General features: G+C 45.5%; 1 protein-coding gene across 1 annotated transcript in view; it reads right to left on the bottom strand.

Moving 5' to 3' along the window:
* LOC307091149 (pyruvate carboxylase, mitochondrial-like) overlaps positions 1–21,206 on the bottom strand; it is a 244,143-nt gene that overhangs the window by 183,935 nt on the left and 39,002 nt on the right. The window contains exon 10 of the mRNA XM_079758053.1: positions 10,607–10,725. Coding sequence (XP_079614179.1) covers positions 10,607–10,725 — 119 coding nt within the window. The remainder of the gene's footprint in view (positions 1–10,606; positions 10,726–21,206) is intronic.

Below are 21,206 nucleotides of genomic sequence, written 5' to 3' on the forward strand. Positions count from 1 at the left end.
ATTAGGCATCAAGAGAGTTGACAAGCCCTGCATCGCTAACATGAGCGATGGTCTCTTCAGATTATTTGAAAATATGTGATTAAATGTGTTTTCGGCTTTCTCTTAAGTAGGGGGTTGGTTGATAAAATATGAATGAGGCAGAAAGCAAAAACCAAAAAATAAGGGCGGTGTGGGATTTGGTTTTAAACGTTTTCAGCATTGCTTTACTCAAGGAAATTGGGAGGTGATATGAATGCAGTCTAGTGAGCAGTCTAGTTCGCATCTATTGGAGTCCCAATGGGAACTTGTCTACTCTGGTGAAATATGCAGAATGAAAATAAAAAATTAATAGCATTGCTTGGCTATCTCCCTAAAAACACACACACACACACTTTGAATAGCCCGAGGGCATTTGTAAAGTTGTTTACGTCTGCATGTGCTTCACTGTTTCCTACCTATACACACGTACACGCATGCGGCAAGAACTCAATAAGATGTTTGTGCAACTGACTGAAAAGTGTGCACACGCACACACAATCGTGGGGTATGCAGGCGGGTTTCAGAATGGATAAAGACAAGGAAAGGTAAGCAGAGAAGAGTACAGGTTATCCAGAGGACTATGGGAGAAAGGCAATCTTCTACTACTCTTGGTTTTCAAGGATACAGCTTAAAAGAGACATATTATACCACCATGTGTGAGTGTGATTAGCCTGACAAGCCGTTTCGAAAATCTGCCCCATATGACATCACTAGTGGGCGTGTCCACCTAGATCTGTGCTGGATGCAACGTTTACTTCATTTCACTGGATAGGCTGGAAGACTGATCTATCCAGCACAGATCTAGGTGGACACGCCCACTAGTGATGTCATATGGGCCAGATTTTCGAAACGGCTTTTAAGGCTAATCACACTTACACCTGGTGGTATAATATGTCCCATTTAAACTATTTCTATAGGAATAATGCTTCAGAATCATGTGCAACAGCAACGGTGACTAAAAGACAATTGAATATGTTCATTGGGAGGGAGATAGTCCGTGATGGGGGTCTTTGACTCCCAGCCAACTGATTCTGGGTATGGACCCCAATGTCCACAGTCATCCACCTCCTAACCTGCTCCTTAAAGACCTGTATCTGAATTCACTGCAAATTGCCTTGGTTGGAAAACGACTCCTAAATAGTGAATAGGATCGTGACAAGCCCAAAAAACAAAACAAAAAAAGGATAGAATATCAGCAACGCCAGAGATCGAGACCATCTGTCAACACCTCCACCTCCACCCACTGCTTCAGCACCAGAGACTACGAGTATATCCGATCTCCTGTGTTTCCACTTATTATCCGCCAATTAGTCAATCCCTCTATCTCTCGCTCTCTCTCACTCTCCCCAGGGTTGTCACTCACCCAGCCACGGATGAAGACAGACAGTGTCTATTTAAGCCCAATTAGTGAGCACCCAACACACACACACACACACACATCTTAAGAATATAACTGTCTAGAAATGTCACATAAATATCTAGGAATATAATATATAGATCATATATTTTGACAGCAAAAATCTGCAGAATATTATTGGATTGATGGATGGATGGAGGAGAGAGGAGGTGAGGTGGGTGAATGGACAGGTAGATTGGTTATTCAGACAGAGCCAGGACCTGAAGAGAGGATAGGGACGGATGGAATGGAGGAGGGAAAGATGGCTTGAATGACTGGAATCGAGCGAGCAGCTGTACTTTACTAGCAGTTCGGGAGAGTGAGAAACGGAGAAAGAGACAGACCGAGCGATAGAGAGATCCACGCACACACACACACACACACACACACACACACACACACACACACACACACAGACACAGACACAGACAGAAGGAACAGGGATTGCAGAGAGGAGGTGGGAGGGGGGATAAGTCAACAATGAAACTCAACACATGCAAAACTAATTACACATTTGCGGTAGATGGAAGAAAAGTGGGAAAGAGAGGTAGAGTGGGGAATTAAGCGACAACGAGAAAAAGAGCGAGACCGAGCACATTGCTGTCACGGGGTTTCACAGGATTGTCTGTCAAATCCACCAGGTGACACTTTGCATCATTAGACTACCTTAGTTAACCCCATTGCTGGCTGTATTTTAGATATTTTTGACGGGAACTGTAAATTGACTTGGTGAAACATGTATGGTGCATCTCATGCAAATCATCGACTACTCTTATTTCTTGGGAGAAGTTGGCTTCTGAAATGCAGCGGTTGTGAATGGCCTAACGGTGTTGTTCAATCTGTGGTGCACAAGGGCACATCAGGTGGTGCCTGCATTTCATTATTGAAACAGACCCATTTATTGCTTCAAACAAAGAATCAATCTTTGTTCATTCCAATGTTTTGCGTTCCATTGTGCTGAGGGGGTGCTGTCATCTTCTGCTCAACCACTGCATGTGGATTTATTTTTTATAATTTGCAAAGGTGGTTCGCGAAAGTTTGTGATACCTAGAGTCCAGGGAACCACTCCCCCCCCCCCCCCCCCCACGCACACACACACACACACACACAGGTGTCCATCAACGTATGTTTGAGAGAACTTTGACGCATCGCATTAGAAAAGGTGGATGGAAACGGCAAATTCAAAAACATCCTCCTCATCCCATCAGCATTTTTACACTTACTTGAGTTGGGTCTTCAACTTTTAAGAAAATAATGCTAAATTGCAGATCGGAACACGTTTTGATGAATAATTTCAGACATGGCAAACATTTACCTCCCATGACTGATGGTCTGTTTACGCTGCCGGCCTCTTCCCTGTACTCGCAGAAACATTGCTGCTGGCAACTACAGGTATGAGTGGACCGCCGAGGACACCACAATATTCCTCAGCCTCCTCGTTGAAAAAAACATCCCAAGCATTCCAGTAGGAAAAGCTTGAAGGAAACACTTGTCAGAGGGTTCGACTAGCCCTTTTGGTTTGTAACCCTTACTTATTTTTAGCGACCTTTCAAAAGTTGGCTCAAAACTCCCTTGATAATAAGACGGAAACATGGCTACCGTGACGAATGGAGTGGATAAAGTTGGGGATGGAGTTTGGGGGAGCAGTTTGGGGGGGGCTCTTTGCCTGTTCACAACACACATACACACACGGCGATATGTCTCTGTGGCAACACTTCAACAGTTCACCAAGATCGCCCACAACTTCTGGATAGGTTTAGTTCATCTAAAGGCCTCTGCCTGTGCTTGGAGTGAACTTGGTTTGTATTTAGACAGTTTTTTAAATGCAAACCCCAGGTCTCTTGAGCAGTGGTGCACAGTCAGGGCTAGCGGCACGTCAGACAATACACATAAATAACTGCCCTTTTAAAACCCCACAGAAGGAGGTAAAGCACAGCGCTGTGTGTGTGTGTGTGTGTGTGTGTGTGTGTGTGTGTGTGTGTGTGTGTGTGTGTGTGTGTGTGTGTGTGTGTGTGTGTGTGTGTGTGTGTGTGTGTGTATCTAGGTCAAAGTAGGGTATAGACAGCCCCCCGTTCTGCTGGTCCAGCACAGCCACCTGACAGCCTGGCTTCCAACCTGGAATATTTATAAGCTCCCCCTGGCCTCCTGCAGCCTTCTCCCGCTCTCCCCAATTCGGTGCCTTGTTCCCTCGCTCTCTTTAACCTGCTCGTTATTCCCCCCCAGAGCTCTCTCCTTCCCTCTCTCCCTCCTTCTTTCTCTCCCCATCATCTCTCTCGCCCTCAGCCCTCTCTTATCGCGGACAGAAAGGCTCTTAACCATTATAGATGTTAATGTCCGTGTGTATGCAGAGGGTTTTGTGAAAAAGCCATTGCACGTGGACATCCACTTATACACGAATAGAGCAGTGTACACACACAGCAAAGCCAGTATCTGATCGTAATGCACCAAAGCATCCCCATATACATGCACAAAGCAGTCTACATACCCAGCGGCTTTAAACATTATTCGCCAATGGGGACACTGGATTTGACTTAGCTCAAGTATATCGCTGTTGCCAGTATGTTTCACTAGATAAGTTTAAAGAAAGCGTGTGCTTATTACATTGTTGTAAATTACAAGAGATGGCTGTATTTGAAGATTTGTTAGGTTAATGCATTGGTGGTGGTGGTGGTGGGCACGATATCCAATCTGAGGAAAGCAAGCCTTAACTGTAAATAATGTCGCCAACACTAATGCTAGCTAACAGACGGAGCTACAATGCCGTAATGTTGTTGTGCTTTCTCCTGGTACCAGCTTCAACGGTTAGTAAACACTGATTATTGAATACATTGTCTGTGTTGCTGACATAACACGCTACGCTGCTTAACTGTATGAGTTGGCTAGCTAGTGTTAGCCAACTAAACCAGCCTCCTGTTTCCAATGTTTGTGTGTGTGAGGGGAGACCAGAAACAGAACCGGAAACTTTATGCAGAATCGTGCAAACCGTGCAAACCATGCAGCACGATTATTATCACGGCAGTCAACAATGGTAGAGTGGCAACAGGTACATTCACATAATTGATATGCAGTGCCTATAATGTAATGGACATCTTAACAGTGCGGACATGAGCAGATAATCTGAGAAAGGATCAATATGGTAACAGCTATAATATTGGTAGACTATAATATAATATAGACTAAAATATTGGTCTAAGAATTGTATTGGTTTGCAAATTACAAGATTTATCCAAGTCTGTGCTTATAGTAGGGGTACTTTTACCAGACTAGTTGTATAGTTAGACCCATTTCTACTTTTAGAGAACAGACCAAGAAACCATCCGTCAGGATTGTGGTGGAAGAGAGTTACAAGGGAACAAGGTGGGTTTGTCTGCGGTTGTCTAATCGACTTGTAGGTGTCCAGCCGAACAGATCCTGTGGTGTATGGCAGTGAGAGCCACCAGCCACGAGGGTAATAATGTTGTTCAGCTCCAGGAGACAATGGAGAAGCTACGGTGACTACATGTTCGGTCACAGTGCTTGTCGTGGTAACGGCTATTGTTGACACAGAGCCATTCAGATGACCACCGCAGCTCAAAAAATTAGATCTGCTGGATCATTGTCTTCATGATAGTGTGTCAAGAAATCTGAAATTTTGCGTGGACAATTTGTGTGACAATGATGAAGGTCTACATCACTTGGTCTATCTTCTGTCGATTAACAAACAACCACATAAACATAACAAGCAATACAGATGTTCTATATCGTTAGCCTCGTAGCATAATTGCCTGAGTTATATTTTAAGGTTCATCTTGTATAGCAGCATGCGGCACAGTGAATCAGCAGCATTAAGAGAGTAGAGTTAGGTTAGACATCACAATTTGGCCAAAATATGACTTCGGAAATTATGCCATGAGGCTAACGATACGCTGTTGCTGCTTTCATAGAGTCTAATAGGAGGCATGAACCACCAAGGGAATTGTGAAGCAGTTTACAATGCGTTATATTTATTGTCATATAATGACAGCCCTTCTAACTTGGAAACGCTATTTCAGTTGGTGCATGGAAATGTCTAGCAAAGCGGAGAAGTGGAAAGGTCGTAGAAGGTTCGCACCGAAGACGATTGCTCCGTTGCATACAGAGAGCGGATCTACATTGCGTTGTCAGACTGCCTGACAGTGTCAGCATTTAGTAACCCATATAGGTGAACGCCACACATATGAAGACGAGCCTGACGAAACACAATGGAAGGGTTGTCAGAAAAGGCACCTGCAATGTATGAGAATAAAAACAATATTTTTTTGCTGTTGCCGTGACTTTTCTTCCTCTTTTGCCGAGTCAGATGCGTTTCCATCAGAAAATCACAGCATCGTCAAAACATCACTGCTTCGCTTCCTGTCAGAGCTTCGAAGGTCCACCGTCCCTGGCAGTATTCACAGAAGAGCGCTACCTTGGTCATAGCACGACAAACTGGAAATTCAAAACTAATTGATTCTGTGACTAGATTTAAAAATTAAATGGAAGGTATTATTTCTTTGGAGGTCCATATGCAGATGGAGGAGGCTAAAGTTCCTGTATTTTTCGATCCTTCCCCTCGAGAAGTCTTTCCAACCAGCAGTTTTTGATATATTGAAAGGAGAATATTTTCTGTCTGTGATCAATTGTTGAGTGCATTTTGTTAAGGCCTTGTGTGGCTTTTTAAGCTTATTTATTCCAAAGGCAATTCCTTTCCTCTTGAAGTATGGGATCAGAGAACATTTTCAAGACAGACAGTGTGATAATTACTGGTCATGTTCTACCTTGATCAAATTTGAATGTGTTTAATAGTGTAGCGGTAGCTTTGTGAAGTTACCTGTATTTTTTAAACCCCAGCGCCTCGACAGTTTTTCACCAATATTTAATCAGGGTTTGTTTCTATTCAGTTAAAATTCCCAAAAATGCAGTGTTTACCCAATTATGCACCTAGCAGCGGCGGTAAATATGACCGCCGCTGCTGAATTTTTTTTTTTTTTTTAACAAGAGGAGTTGAGAGCCTCAGCTTATCTCTTTAAAATAGGAATGTTATATTATTTTGCACTACGCAAAATAATATAACATTCCGTGCACTACAGACGCTGGATATGCGTTTCATATCCAGGTCATTTCACACACTTGGAGAGGACAGGAGTGCTCCGTCTTATCTCTTTAAAAAAATAATGTTATATTACTTTGCGCTACGAACGCTTCATATCCAGGTCAATTCACACACCTGTGAGTAAAGCAGATAAACGGAGAGGAACTTCCGTAAAGTTGGAAATAAATTGTCAGATTCGATGTTTGTGGTTCAATAGATCATCAGTGAAACATCGTTGAAACACAATTGACACCTCTAGCTAAATGTAGTAACCTAGATAACCAGCTACAACATCGTTTTCATCCAAACGAGTCGTCTTTAGCGAACGGTGAATTGCATTGGCTTCTAAGAGCTGTCAGCGTTCAGCCGCGAGCTTAGGGACCATCTGCAAAGTGCAAAACTGAAAGCGACCACAATGGTAAAGTTTCAATAGCGTCGCCACTATTGACTCTGGAGCCCCAACACTTGTTCCATAGAGGCATGGCCTCTTTATGGTCATACTACAACCTTAGCTAAGGTTCTGTGTGTTAGCTACGGTTCTGTGTGTTAGCTAGTAGCGTCACCATTATTGACTCTAGAGAGCCCCAAAACTTGTTCAATAGAGGCATGGGCTCTTTTGGTCCTACTACAACCTTTGTGATGGGGAGAGGGGCGGGAGTGAGAAGATGCATGGGTTGGAGGCACAGACCTTTGATTGTTGTAGTATTTGTGTGATGTGATTTTACTGTATAGGGTTTATTGTTGATATTATATATTTTTTGTTAAATATATATAAATAATTGTTTTAAAGATTATACTTATTATGTTCAATCTCTCCATATTTCCCCTGCTCATTACTGTGCACAAATGTACTGTACTGCACATAGAAACCTTGTTTTTTCAAAAAACATTGGGAGCGGGAAAAAACATTTTACCTCCACTGCTGCAAATCCATCCTAGGGGAAACACTGAAATGTAATGTCTAAAATACTAATATTTGGTTACTAATGATTGAAAATTGGTTCTCAATCATTTTGTTGTTGAATGAATATATCCTTTTAGTATCAAACTATAACCATTATTTTGAAATACTATGAGATTATCCTGGTATATCAAACTGAAGGTCAGGAGCAACAAATAGGACACAAGGCCATTTAAAAGGGCTCACTCCACACAATGCAGGATCAGCAGTTCAACACTCAACAATAGTCGTCGCAATATTCATCAACATGAACAACGTTCTGCCAAAGCCGTAACAGAACAAAGACTTGGGTCCTGCAATGTAAATAGGGGCTCGATGCCAAAGCTGCTTAAGGTTTAGCTGAATCCCTGGGTCGAAACCATACATCAATACCAAACCTAGCGCTTAAGATGGTATAAGGTAAGAACTTTATGGTGTAAATAACGTTGTCAAAGTAAAACACAGGGATGAATGGCAAAGAAAAAACATTATTTAGTGCATGAGAAAACTAAAATAAGTTAAACTAAAAAAGATACAACTTCCAAAAATATCTCAATACCCAACCAACATTAATTTCAAAGTGAAAAAATATATGGCCAAACAAATAAAAATGTACGTCAACGTATCTAGTGTAAGACACTGGGGACCCCAGTGCCATGATTGGACTGCAAGAGCTGACATCAAATGCCACGTTCTAAATAGAAACAGCGCAAAGTCGTTGTATGACCAAGTAAAAGTGGATGCATATGTGTATTGCTATCACATAACGGCTCCGCTGTATATCTAGACTGTGAGGTCCACGTTTAAGTGGATACATCTATGCATTGATATCAGACTGATATCAACTGCTTGCACATGCACAAAGGCAGCCAATTATTCATAACGGCCTACATACACAGAGGCATATACATTAACATATAGAATAATTTAAAGCTTTTCCGCCTGCCATTCCCTCTCCCATCCTTGTTATTCCACTGATGCACTCTCTGCCCCCCTTTTCTACCTCTCTTCTTCCTCCCAATCTTCCCCGTATCTCCCTCTATCCCCTCTCTCTTCCTATACACCCTCACCTATCTTTCTCTATTCCTATCTCCATCTCCCCTCTTCCTTGTTATTAAAGTGGCTCTCTCTCTCTCTTTCACTTCATCCCTCTCCCCACCTCCCTAGTTCTCTCTCTCTCTCTCTTTAACTTCCAAACTCCATCCTTCTCCGTCTCAGCCTCCCTCCTCCTCCTCCTCTCCTCATTAATCCACCGGTGCTCTCTATCTCCCCCCCTCTCTCCTCCATCTTTTTCTGAATGAAAGAAAGAGAGAGGGGAAGTGGGAGTGTGTGGCCGGGAGCATCGGGTCCATCGGTCTAATGGTGAGAAGTGAAAGTCAACAAACCAGAATAACTGAACAAAAAGTACTGAGTACTGAACATCGATTTGACTGATTGTCTAACTTGAAAATAAAGTGCATAAAAACTATACAAAACGTTACCATCATCTGTGTCAGCAATATGCCTCCACACAACAACAACTCCTACAGCAGCGAACAATAAAACAGATTACAATATGCACAAAGTCAATGAAATGGGAACGGAAAAGGATTGGTTTGGACACGTTTGTCGGAATAAATGTCCGCCGTTACTTTTGCATAACATCAAATTGACACCCTTGCGTGGGTAATCATAGCGGTATTCATCATGTCGGAATTCATAGCTTTGCTCTGGGGTTTTTATTTGATACGAGTCAACGCCGTCACTTGTGCTCGGGGCCTTTATGGCTCCGACGCGGCAGGGTGAAGCCCAACACCACGAGAACAAAACGACCCCTCCCTAAAACCCTTGCCCATTTAACGGCCATTTGCTCAGCAGAAGGAAGCAGGATTTATTTGGATGACAGCGGCGGCTGCGCACGTCCATTACCGATGAGGGGAAACCACTTCCTCCCCCATTAGAGACCTGAGGCAGCAGCCTCAGTCAGCTCCACGTCCGAGTCCCCATTACTCTGTCCCCACAAGACTGTGTTTTCAAATGTGTGTGAGCGCGCGAGAGAGAGTGAATGAGTGTACGTTTGTCCATTATAGGCAGGCCTCATCCGTGTCATTCCAGCCGTTTAAATATTACAACCATTTCATGTGAGCTGAATGAGAGCCATCATGGACTACCTCACATCACCCCGCACCCCCCACCTCATCACTCCTCTCTCTCCTTTCATCCTGCTCTCGCACGCCAAGTCTCTCCGGTCATTTCCCCCCCTTTTACGGGTCCCGAATGCACCGCTCACTAAATTATCTAGCGCTTAACGCTTGACTGAAGGGGAGCGGAGATTCGGTTTAAGGAAATGTGCGGCGGCGCGCTCGTTTGTTCCAAATGAATTTCCTCGTACCCAAAAACACAACATTAAGATGATGAACTAGTGAGCGGAGGAGAAAGGAGCGAGAGAGGAGAGAGAGGAGAGAGAGGAACGCCGGGCGAGAGAGGAGGCGAGATCGCGGGAAGAGTCGATAAGACGTTAAACTTGAATAGGGCCGCATTGAACACTTTTTTATGGCTGTCCGTCAACTGAATCAGACACACAGACACACACACACACACACACACGCACAGTCCAATGGCTATCAAAGTAACCCACACACACACACACACACACACACACACAAATATACAAACCAAAACCATCTATCCAAGCCGCCTCCCTAAATAACAGTCACACACAAAGAATAACAATAGATCCAACTGCCTACACAAACATAAACCCACCAACGCAATCTGTCCAAATGTCTACCACGCTAACAGTAACACAAGCCCACACACCAATGCAGTCTGCCTGACGGTCTACCACTAACCCACAGAGGGTATTAAAAAAATAAATCGCCTCTGCAGCCCACTAACACACAATTCCACCACATATCCCATTAGTGTGCACAGCAACACACACATCTCCCACTTACACACACACAGACCAAAAAAGATACGTCCAACAAATCACCTCTAATACACAGAGAAATACACACAAACACACTATGTCCAATCACCTCAGGCGAACACAAACACACTGTCCAATCACCTCAGACTACCACAAAAAGACAAATACACAATGTCCAATCATCACTGACTAACACACACACACACACACACACACACACACACACACACACACACACACAGGTGTACTCACTCTGTGATTTCCTCGGTGACTGTGTGCTCCACCTGGAGTCTGGAGTTGACCTCGATGAAGTAGTGTTTCCCGTGCTTGTCCACCAGGAACTCCACTGTTCCTGCATTCTCGTAGCCCACCTGGACAGGAGCAGAGGGGATAACCAGGTTAGCGTGTGTTAGCGGTGTTTGTGTGTGTTAGCTGATGTTCTGTGTGTTAGCTGAGGTTCTGTGTGTTAGCTGAGGTTCTGTGTGTTAGCTGAGGTTCTGTGTGTTAGCTGAGGCTCTGTTTGTTAGCTGAGGTTCTCTGTGTTAGCTGTGGTTCTGTGTGTTAGCTGTGGTTCTGTGTGTTAGCTGAGGTTCTGTGTGTTCGCTGTGGTTCTGTGTGTTAGCTGAGGTTCTGTGTGTTAGCTGAGGTTCTGTGTGTTAGCTGAGGTTCTGTGTGTTAGCTGAGGTTCTGTGTGTTAGCTAAGGTTCTGTGTGTTAGCTAAGGTTCTGCGTGTTAGTGTGGCTGTTAGCTAAGGTTCTGTGTGTTAGCTAAGGTTCTGTGCGTTAGTGTGGCTGTTAGCTGTGGTTGTGTGTTGGAGTATTGCGCTACAGTGTGTTACTTATTTTTTAAGCACATAAGCTGCCCCCACATAGCCACAAGGAAGCAGCATCGAACACACAAGCTGCATTACCTCCACATAGCCACAAGGGGAGCAGGACCAACATATAAGCTGCAATAACTACTCCAGCCACAGATGGCTGCACCTTTAGACAGGTGAGGAAGCCGGAGCCAATACGTCACATAGGCCACGCCTACTTCACATAGGCCATGCCTACTTCACATAGGCCATGCTAACCTGATACAAACGGGGAGCCGGAGTCAGATGAGGTCAGAGACATATGGCAGAGGAAGATAGCTCTGCGGTATCTCTCTCCACGCGTGTTAAATACAATTCCCTCCATTCGCTTCATAGTTACCATACCGAAATACTTTAACAAATAAAGTGAGTTAAAAGCGACCCGGATTGAACTACTTTCTTCAAGAACACAAGTGTGAAGCTCAGCTGGGGTTTTAGGGCACAAAGGCATGTATTGGTTTTGTTCCCAACAACATTGCTGTGGGTTGCAATAAAAACGGGGTCAGTGTGTTACAGATACCAAGAACGTTTGGTGCATGTATATTGTTAAGCCGCTACAAGGCCACCTCAAACCAATGAGACATAACCCAGAGAAATGCTGCAGAGAAGAACATGTGCTAATGGTTCCTGCTGCCCTGCTCACCCAGCAGAGCATGACGAGTGAAAAGGTGAGGGGATCTGGCCAAACTGAACAAGAGGAGAAAAGAGACCCTACAGTGGCAAACAGCACTGGGGGTCCGCCACACTGGGGGCCCGCCACACTGGGGGCCCGCCTCATTGGGGGCCCGCCTCATTGGGGGCCAGCCACACTGGGGGCCAGCCACACTGGGGGCCCGCCTCATTGGGGGCCAGCCACACTGGGGGCCCGCCACACTGGGGGCCAGCCACACTGGGGGCCAGCCACACTGGGGGCCCGCCTCATTGGGGGCCAGCCACACTGGGGGCCCGCCTCATTGGGGGCCCGCCTCATTGGGGGCCAGCCACACTGGGGGCCCGCCACACTGGGGGCCCGCCACACTGGGGGCCCCCCACACTGGGGGCTCAGGAGGTAGAGCGGGTTGGCTGGTAACCGGAAAGCTGCTAGTTCGATCCCCGGCTCCACCTAGCTCCTAGATTTTTTGAGGTGTCCATGAGCAAGACACCTCACCCTGACTGCTCCCGACGAGCTGGCTGTTGCCTTGTATGGTTGACACCGCCGTCGGTGTGTGAATGTGTGCATGAATGGGTGAATGTTAAGCAATATATTGTGAAGCGCTTTGAGAAGCCGTTGGTTAGGAAAGCGCTACATAAATGCAGTCCCTTTACTGTTTATTAACCAAAACAACATAAACTGAACATGCAAACAATGTCATGAAACTGAACTACCTGGTCTCCTCAGAAAGAAATAGGCCTACAAAAATACTGAACTGAAGGTTTATTCTCTGATCACAGATGAGGCTGATCTCCGTCAGCATAGCAGCCAGCTATCTCCCTCCGCTGGCTCTCTAAAGCACAGGTAGATTAGACACAGCTGCGCACAGTACGACAAACGTTTGCAAATAACATGTCATGTACCGTGTGGGGTGTGAAAGAAAGAGCGTGTGTTCTGAAATCTGTGTAAAATCACAATAATATACAAAAAAAAGTTAATGTGATCCATGAAATAATTGTTCACATTCTCCTCTCAGAGTACCCTTTCGAAATATCAATTTTCAAGGAAAAAGAAAAAAATCAATAGCCTTTCACAGCCACCGTTATAAAAAGACCACAGCTCCTAAGCCTCGGACATCCCCCCAAATCATGTTCTCTAATAGCCAACCCAGTCCCCTTTCCTCTCGGCACATCCACACACTCCCTCTGGTCCACCGCCGAACAGAACTACACAGCAACGGCCATTACCGTGCTGATCGCTCAAACGTTTAAGGGCCCCCCGTTCTACCACCAGGTGGGATGTTGATTGGCCGTTTAACAGAAAATGTAGCCCTTATTGTGACAAATCGCATCAGGCAGTTCGACCCACCAGCCTACCCAGTGGATTTGACTCACCGGTAGGCTGATTCATCCCTCATGTATCCAGGGGGGAGACTGCCATTTGTGATGTCACTAAAAATGTTAATTTTAATAATGGCTTGTAATGGCAGATTTATATCACGACGGCTGGCAAAATGTGGGCTCTTTGATACATTAAATTCTTTAAATTCCACAAGAATAATGCGTAAACGAAAGCCTTGTAAAATGACCAGCCATGCACTTGCTGTCAAAAAGCTGGTTGAGAAAAATGTGCAACGTGGATGGTTCCAGAAGATTGATTGGACTGGCCCCATCGACGGGCATGTTCAGCAAAAAAAGTGAGCCGATATCACCCAGACGGAATACATTACCCTTACTTTCTGTCATTTAGCGGATGCTTTTATCCAAAGTGTATAGGTGAGGCAGGGAAGCAACGCTTACAATCAATAATGAATCAGGCACGTTCGGTATGGGACGGTATTTCCACTTCAAAAACATAGCATTAGGCACCGGCATTATCAGCGATTTGCCATGATAACAGAAGGCATAGGGGTCCACCGAGCAAACTACGAACAAAGCATACTCCCTACGACAACTCAAGAATGCCTCAAACGCACTTCCCGTATTTGGAATGTTTTTATCATTTCCATTTCACCCGATGGTTACTTTTACATACATGACCCAAAATATCTAGCCTTGGAACCAGAGGCATCTGTAAGCTCATGTTTTATTTGTGCTGTTGCTCCCACTGAGACAGATTTCCAGCAGACCTGGCCAGGTACAATCTCAACCATCTATCTAATATGGGGAGGGTTTGATATGATGACTGCACAGAGAGGCGCCCTATGAGAGTGCCGTTGAGGCGTTTTTCATAAGCAACCAAGATGGTTGCCACTGATGGATCACATTTTCATTGCTCCGATTGGTTGTAGGTCTATCCATTTGCAGCCAGAGGCTTTCTGGTCGTCACCAGTTGATAGCGGGCCTCGGATATGTGAACTGAGAGATTCAAGACTAATTTGCATTTGCGAATTGCTCTGGCATGACGAGCATGAAAAAATGTGTGGTGATATGGACTTTTTCTACTATTTAACCAAAAGCTGGTGCCTGCAGAAAATCCCTGAAAGACTGTGTTGGACCATGCATTTTAATTATACCACGGTCCCACTGTCTATTGGAGAACTTCATAGATGGGAAGAGACAACCTTCTGTTTCAGAAAATTTTATATTCACCACAAAAGGCCACCAACAGCACAATAACAGGTCTCTTTTGAAAGATCGAATGAAAGATCGAATGAAAGTTGACGGCACAAATCATACAGAAGGAAGTGGAGAAGTGTTTCTTGAGGAACGCAACCAGACAAGGGTGATGAATGGAAAACTAAAAAAGAACCTTGATTGGACTGTAGTTGTTAAAGAGGTGCCCATTCGCCCGGAGGACTTCTTTGATCAATAAAGTTTGGCTTGTGTAAAAGTACTCACTGTCAACACCATCAGAACCAGAAGAGATGGGGAGAGAGAGAGCGAGAGGGACCAAAGATGAAACTCTGTAATTAGGATATGGCACGATAGAAGAGACAAGTCATCAAAAACACAAACAATGCATCCGTCTATTCAGCGAACACAAAAATGATGAATGTGAGAGATACTGCAGCCAAGGGCTAGGCCTAGCATACAGGTAGCATGCACGGTGCGTTATGGTTTCAGTCGGGTTAATCAACACCTGCTTTGCGCACATTGGCTGGTTATTAGTTTTATAATTGGCGGAATAAGCAGAGCTCTCAAGAATAGCACGCACACACACCCTCACACCTGAGGGCATTCAGTTAGATTAGCATCAGAAGAATGATACACAGCCCAGTACCATGGCATCAGTGCCACTGCAACCAGATCTCTCTCTCTCACACACACACACACACACACACACACACACACACACACACACACACACACACACACACACACACACACACACACACACACACACACACAAAGTTTATTATATTCTATGGTGGAAAAGCCAGATAGACCCATTACCAGTCAACTGACCACACACACACTCACATAACGTCTATGTCCACAGAATAATGCCCAGAATATTAAATCAGGCAAACAGGTTGACAGCAAGCAGAGCCTTGAGAATTAATGTTTATTAGAGAGATTGTAGCACACAATAACTCAATATACACACATACTGCCAACACACTAATTTGCCAAGATACAACATCATTCCACCGAAGCTGGGAGCACGCCTGGCATGCTGTGTGTGGGTTTGCAGTATTTGTGTGTGCACGTGCGGGCAGTATGTGTGTGCATGTGTGTGTAGTGTGTGTGCATGCATGTGTGTGTGCGTACATGTGTGCGTGCGTGAGCAATGTGGGTTGCTGAACTGTTGACGAATATGGGAGCCATCACCTGAAAAAAAATATGATAAATAGACAATCTGGGTTAAAGTAAAGGCACACATTTTAGTTCCCGTTAACCTTGCCAGTGTTGAGGTTCATCTTTCATCTGTTTATCTGTGAGAGCATGATTGCAGCCATGAATGACTGCATTGCAAACGTGTTTGTTCAAGTGCTGCAGGGGTGAATACGCATAGCCCCAAGGCCTCTCTAATGGCTCCCTGCAGCTTGCTGTGCACTCAGTGTGTGGTGAAAAGGACCCCATCTCTCTCTCTCTCTCTCTCTCTCTCTCTCTCTCTCTCTCTCTCTCTCTCTCTCTCTCTCTCTCTCTCTCTCTCTCTCTCTCTCTCTCTCTCTCTCTCTCTCTCTCTCTCTCTCTCTCTCTCTCTCTCTCTCTCTCTCTCTCTCTCTCTCTCTCTCTCTCTCTCTCTCTCTCATATTGGACTACTAGTACTAACTGCTTCTCAATCTCTCCTTCCTGCCATTTGTTTTTCTCTAACCCTGCCAAACACCTTGATGACCTTTCCCTCTCCATCCCTCCTCCCTCCCTCCCTCCCTCCCTCCTCCCTCTCTCCCTGACGGTCACCGAGGGCTGCGGTGGCGTATTGGATCGAGTGTCTGCTGCGTCACCACGGGTTCTGGCGGAAGAATCTATGAGCCAATGAGGGTGCTCCGGAGACGTCTCTGGAGCTGAGGGACCCGCACGGACCAGTGAGGGACGCACGGGTTCAAATATGGATGCTTACACGCAAGACGCACACAAAGCAGCGCAGCCTCCGACTAATTAATAGGCAGTTGATTATTGTTGAATGCCAAGTAGCTTTGAGTGTCTGTGAGGGATAGAGAGAAAGAGAGAGTGCTGGAGAGATGGACAGAAGGCAAAAAGGAGCACAAGAGAGCGAGAGATACAAACAGATGGAGAGGGAGCAAGAGCGAGGGAGAGCGAGGAAGAGAAAGAGAGAGAGAGAGTGTTTTGCATTATTGAGCAAGAACATTCACAAGCGGTTAGAGATGATTACAAGGACAGAGGGAGGGAGCGAGAGATCCTGAGGGAAGAATAATTAGATAGATGGATTACATGGAGGATAGGATTAAGTGGGAGAAAGAGATGAAGACACAGTGATGAGTGAAATCAAGAGAGAAGGACAAATCTAACCAGTTAGGGTAGAGAATAGGAGGAAGGAAGGGAGCAAGTAGGCAAGCAAGGAAGGACAATGCGAGGGCAGTGAGTGCAACACCGTTAAAGCTGTTGACAAATCCATGCCCTGATCAATGTCATTGATCGCCTAAATAACAAGGCAGGGACAATGTCATGCCCGCTTATGTGTGCATGTGCATGTGTCTGGTGGTAAAGGGATTTCAACGGTTGGTTAATGGTTTTAAACACCTGATCAATGCAACAGCCACTCTCGCTGGGGGGGACAAGAAGAGCCATTAGGAGTCCTTAAACTCCCGGGAGGGAACAGACAAGACAATTGTCCCTACTAGTATCGTCTCTGCACCCTTTCCTTCTCTCCCAACTCGTTTCCTTCTCTCGTGCCTTTCCACCCCACCTCTCTTTCTCTCCCCCTCTCTCTCCTAATTGCTTTATTGGCATGCCATGTTTTGGCAGGGTTCATCTGGAACATCATCCAAGCAGCTCCACTCATGGCATTGTAGCATATTGATTGCGTTTGTGGGTGCCATACAAAACACAACACAAAAAACAACAACAACCCATGTAATAGTCTATATGAAGACGAAAAGGGGACCATCCTAAAAGAGCACCTTGCAAACAATCCATCCAACGATTTATTTATTCATCTATCTATACAGAGACTGAGGCCGCCAGACATGAAAAATACAAAAGAAGGACTGAGATTGTGGAGTCCTCACATTATGAGGAGGAAGAATGGAGCCACAATTAAATTGTAGCGACCGATGATTTCAGACTGTGGAGGACAGCGACGCCATCGCTCAGCCACCAGAGTTCAAAGACTTCAGTGTGACCAGCCACTGCATGCAGATTAACAGATTGAGGCAAAGTGTCGCTGTTGCAACATGACACGTATCAAAGTGGGGAAAAACATAAGAGAAGCTTCTGAGGCCTGACCTGGACGGGCGGCACGGACACAAGGACAAAAACCTTATTTCGGCGCCGGCCTCTGTCCTCGCCCGATGCCGGCGTTCACCTCCATGTTTAATGTCATGTGGAACGGCCCCTTGGCAATCGACCTCCAGCAAACCGTTAAAGGTGACCGTTCTGGAATGTTCTTCAGGCTTAGCTGAATGTCCAGCATAGACCACCTACACACACTTGATAAATACTTTTGGTTAAGGGGGCCGAGGACGTGGGAGGGGGCCATTAACGTTTGGCCTAGACAGCGCCACTGGCAGACTGAGATTTCTGAGGAGAGAAAACATTTCTCAGAAGCTTCCGGCAAGCCGATGGTGATAACACACACACACACACACACACACACACACACACAGTTCCCTGGCTTGGGACATGGCACATATCAGACAGCAGACATAAGCCTGGAAAAAACACCTAATAGGACAGGATTAAACAAAAGAATAGTAAAAAGGGAGAGTAAAAAAAAGAAGATTTTGAAGTCTTCAGTCACCATGGCAACTGTCCTGCTGTCATAGCCAAGATGCAAGGCTTCTATGGCAATAAGGTGCGTGTGTGTATGAGATCGCCATTTCATTCCCGTTCAAATACTCTCAGTATAATTTACTATTTCCACTCCCCGACTCCATGTATTTTCAATGAATCTCAATTGTCAACATATCTCTCTCTCTGGTTTGACATGCCCCCCCCCCCCCCCCCCACACACACACACACACACACACACACACACACACACACACACACACACACACACACACACTTCTGATTATCAGGACACTGCATACGCCCAGTGACTCAATGAAAAAAAATAATAATAATTCTTGAATAGCAAACTTGGAAAAGTCAAAACAATTTGACTGACATGTGAGGTTAGATAATCTTGTGAATCATTCACTTCTCTCTTTTGGTTCCACAAAACTTTCCAACTGCCAATTTTAAGGCCGAAGGCTAAAGCAAAAAAATAAAAAATGTAATCTTAGTTCAACATGCGACACAGATCTGATTTACTTGGAGCGGTGTGAACAGCACACATCATATGGACTTTGATGTTTTATGCGAAACAGATTTGGGCCGCTATCAATTCAGGGCCTGGGTCAGATCTCTCATGCGTTAATTAACCTAGCATATACTTTCAAATCATTGAGCAGATGTTTAATACCCGATTTGGATTCCAGTGGATTCAGATACATTAACGAGCAGGTAGGGGTTACTTAGCGCTCCTTGCTCATGGACGCATTGAGGTAGACCCTGGAGTTCGAACCCAGAACCTCAGGAGTAAAACACCCGGACCACTGCTACACTAATCCTGAAATTACCATAACGTCACATCCCCCACACACACACACATTAGAAACACCTTTATTCAGCTTTACAACACACTAAACCGAGAAGAAAATCGTATCAGGGAAACCTCCACATAACCTTTCACGTCTCTCCCTCGCCGTCCAATCCTCCGACGCGTTAAGGAAAAGATACAGGGCTGTATCTCTCGAGTGTCTATTGCTTGCAGCCTATTACTGTAAAGAGAGTCTCCACTCTCTCCGTCTCTCTTAATAGAAGCCGTGCTCTCTCACTCCTGCCTCTCTCTGGTCCGGCTCAATAAATATATCTCCCTCTGTCCCTGTCCCTCATTCCCGTTCACTGGCCTCCTCCAGCTCCTCTCAGTAAATCTCTGGTATAAAAAAGACAGGCAGCCATGATGTCGGAGAGGGAGGTGAAAGCCTTACCCTTTCAATGTTTACTGGAGTGTGTGAGCACACTCAACGGAAACAAATACATTGACATTAAATGTCCCTTCGGAGTCCTATTCCCCAATCGTTAATATCCGACAAAAACCTGTCCCGTAAATGTATTTCTATAAAAGACATCGACAACGGGTAATAAGACATTCGTGAATCTCCATAAACCACACATTATAAGACTGTCTTCTTTATACGGAGAATAAAAGGCAACTTAGTGAGACATTTTGCCTCGGCAGAGAGAGAGAGACAGACGCTTGTAAGAAACACGGCTCTTATAAGTCGATAGTCTCTGGGTCAGGGTGTCCTCTACTTTGGCTGCTCTCCAAGAGGTCCGGGGTTCAAAACCCAATGGCTGAAGTCCATCCGTGGGCACCCTTGAGCAAGAACTCCTAACCCCTTCTCGCTCATTATAAGTATCAAAAATGTATTTCGATAAAAAATGAATGTCTACTAAATGACTTGAGGGCATTGATGCGTGGTTAAAGCCTCCTTAAGGGTCTACCAGGTCACTCAGTGGACCGTAGCAAAGGTTGCTGATCTATCCATCATACATCGAGGCGAACACTCACTAAAGGTCACCAAGGCACAGGAAATGGCAGATTTTCCACAGCTTGGAATGCCTAATCAAACTCACACCTGGTGGTATAATAGGGGCCCTTGAAACTATTTTCTCCCTCAATTCTGTGTATCGTGCCACTGCCCCCGACCACTACTCGGTCGTTTGTGACCCCAAGAAAGTCTCACATGCTTGTGTCACAACCTGCCTCTATAAAAGGGGAGTCGTTGTTGTAGCGTCATGGCGTCGTTGTCCTGCCAATGTACAGGCACTGTTCGGCTTAGTGCTGAGGATCCACACCCATACTTCCAAGTAAATAATAAACCAGAGTAAACACTTAAAACAGGCCCAAGTGAAAAGGGTTTCCCAAAATTGACCCCAGAGTTGAAATCTAGTAGGCTTTCTAAACGAAACCTAAATCGATTTAGAAACCTTTCAAGACCATGAACGCCAGCCCGGCCTGGCGCTCAAGCAGTATCTAGACAGAGGTAGGGGTGTCACACTCATGACAAAGCAAAGAAAGGCAGCCACTTGCTGCGGCGTCTCTCATCTCACTCAGCCTCCTCCAAGGCTGGGCTCCCTCCAAAAATACTGCCATGAATTAAACACTTGATGATCCTCTGTGTTTACTTAAAGCGTCTCGAGACAACGGCGGCAGAGGGGGGCGACCCAGACAAAGGAGAGGAGGGCTCACCCTCCGTCTGCGTCTCAGACAACAGCTGTGCTGTGCTCGTCTCTCAAACCTCTGTCGTGCGGCGGCGGCAGCCTAGTTTCATAGGAACCCTTGCGCCGGTCGCCGCTTGTTCCCCTTCTCACGTCCCTGCTCCGCCTCCCGTCCTGCTCTCTTTCCTGCAGACTCTCCACCTCTGCCTCCCTCCACCTCCTGTCAGCTCCTCTCCCTCCCTCCCTCCGGTATTCAGTCTCTTCCTCAGTCCATCCACCTCCCCGCTGTGGTCACTCTTCTCTTCTCTCTCCCCCTCCCCTTATCTCTGTCCTTTTCTCTTGAAGTCCCTCTCAATACCTCTCTCTCTCTCTGCTAATGGAGCCGTAACGAGGCCACATTCAATAGAGGGATGAGGGAAGGAGCTAATGATCACCCACATTCACATAGCAACCACACACATGCTCCATCAGACACACACACACACAAGCATGTCAAGTAACTAGCATATTTTTATGAATATTGCCTATTGT

Source organism: Pollachius pollachius (genome assembly GCF_949987615.1).
Source record: "Pollachius pollachius genome assembly, chromosome: 20".
Taxonomy (NCBI): domain Eukaryota; kingdom Metazoa; phylum Chordata; class Actinopteri; order Gadiformes; family Gadidae; genus Pollachius; species Pollachius pollachius.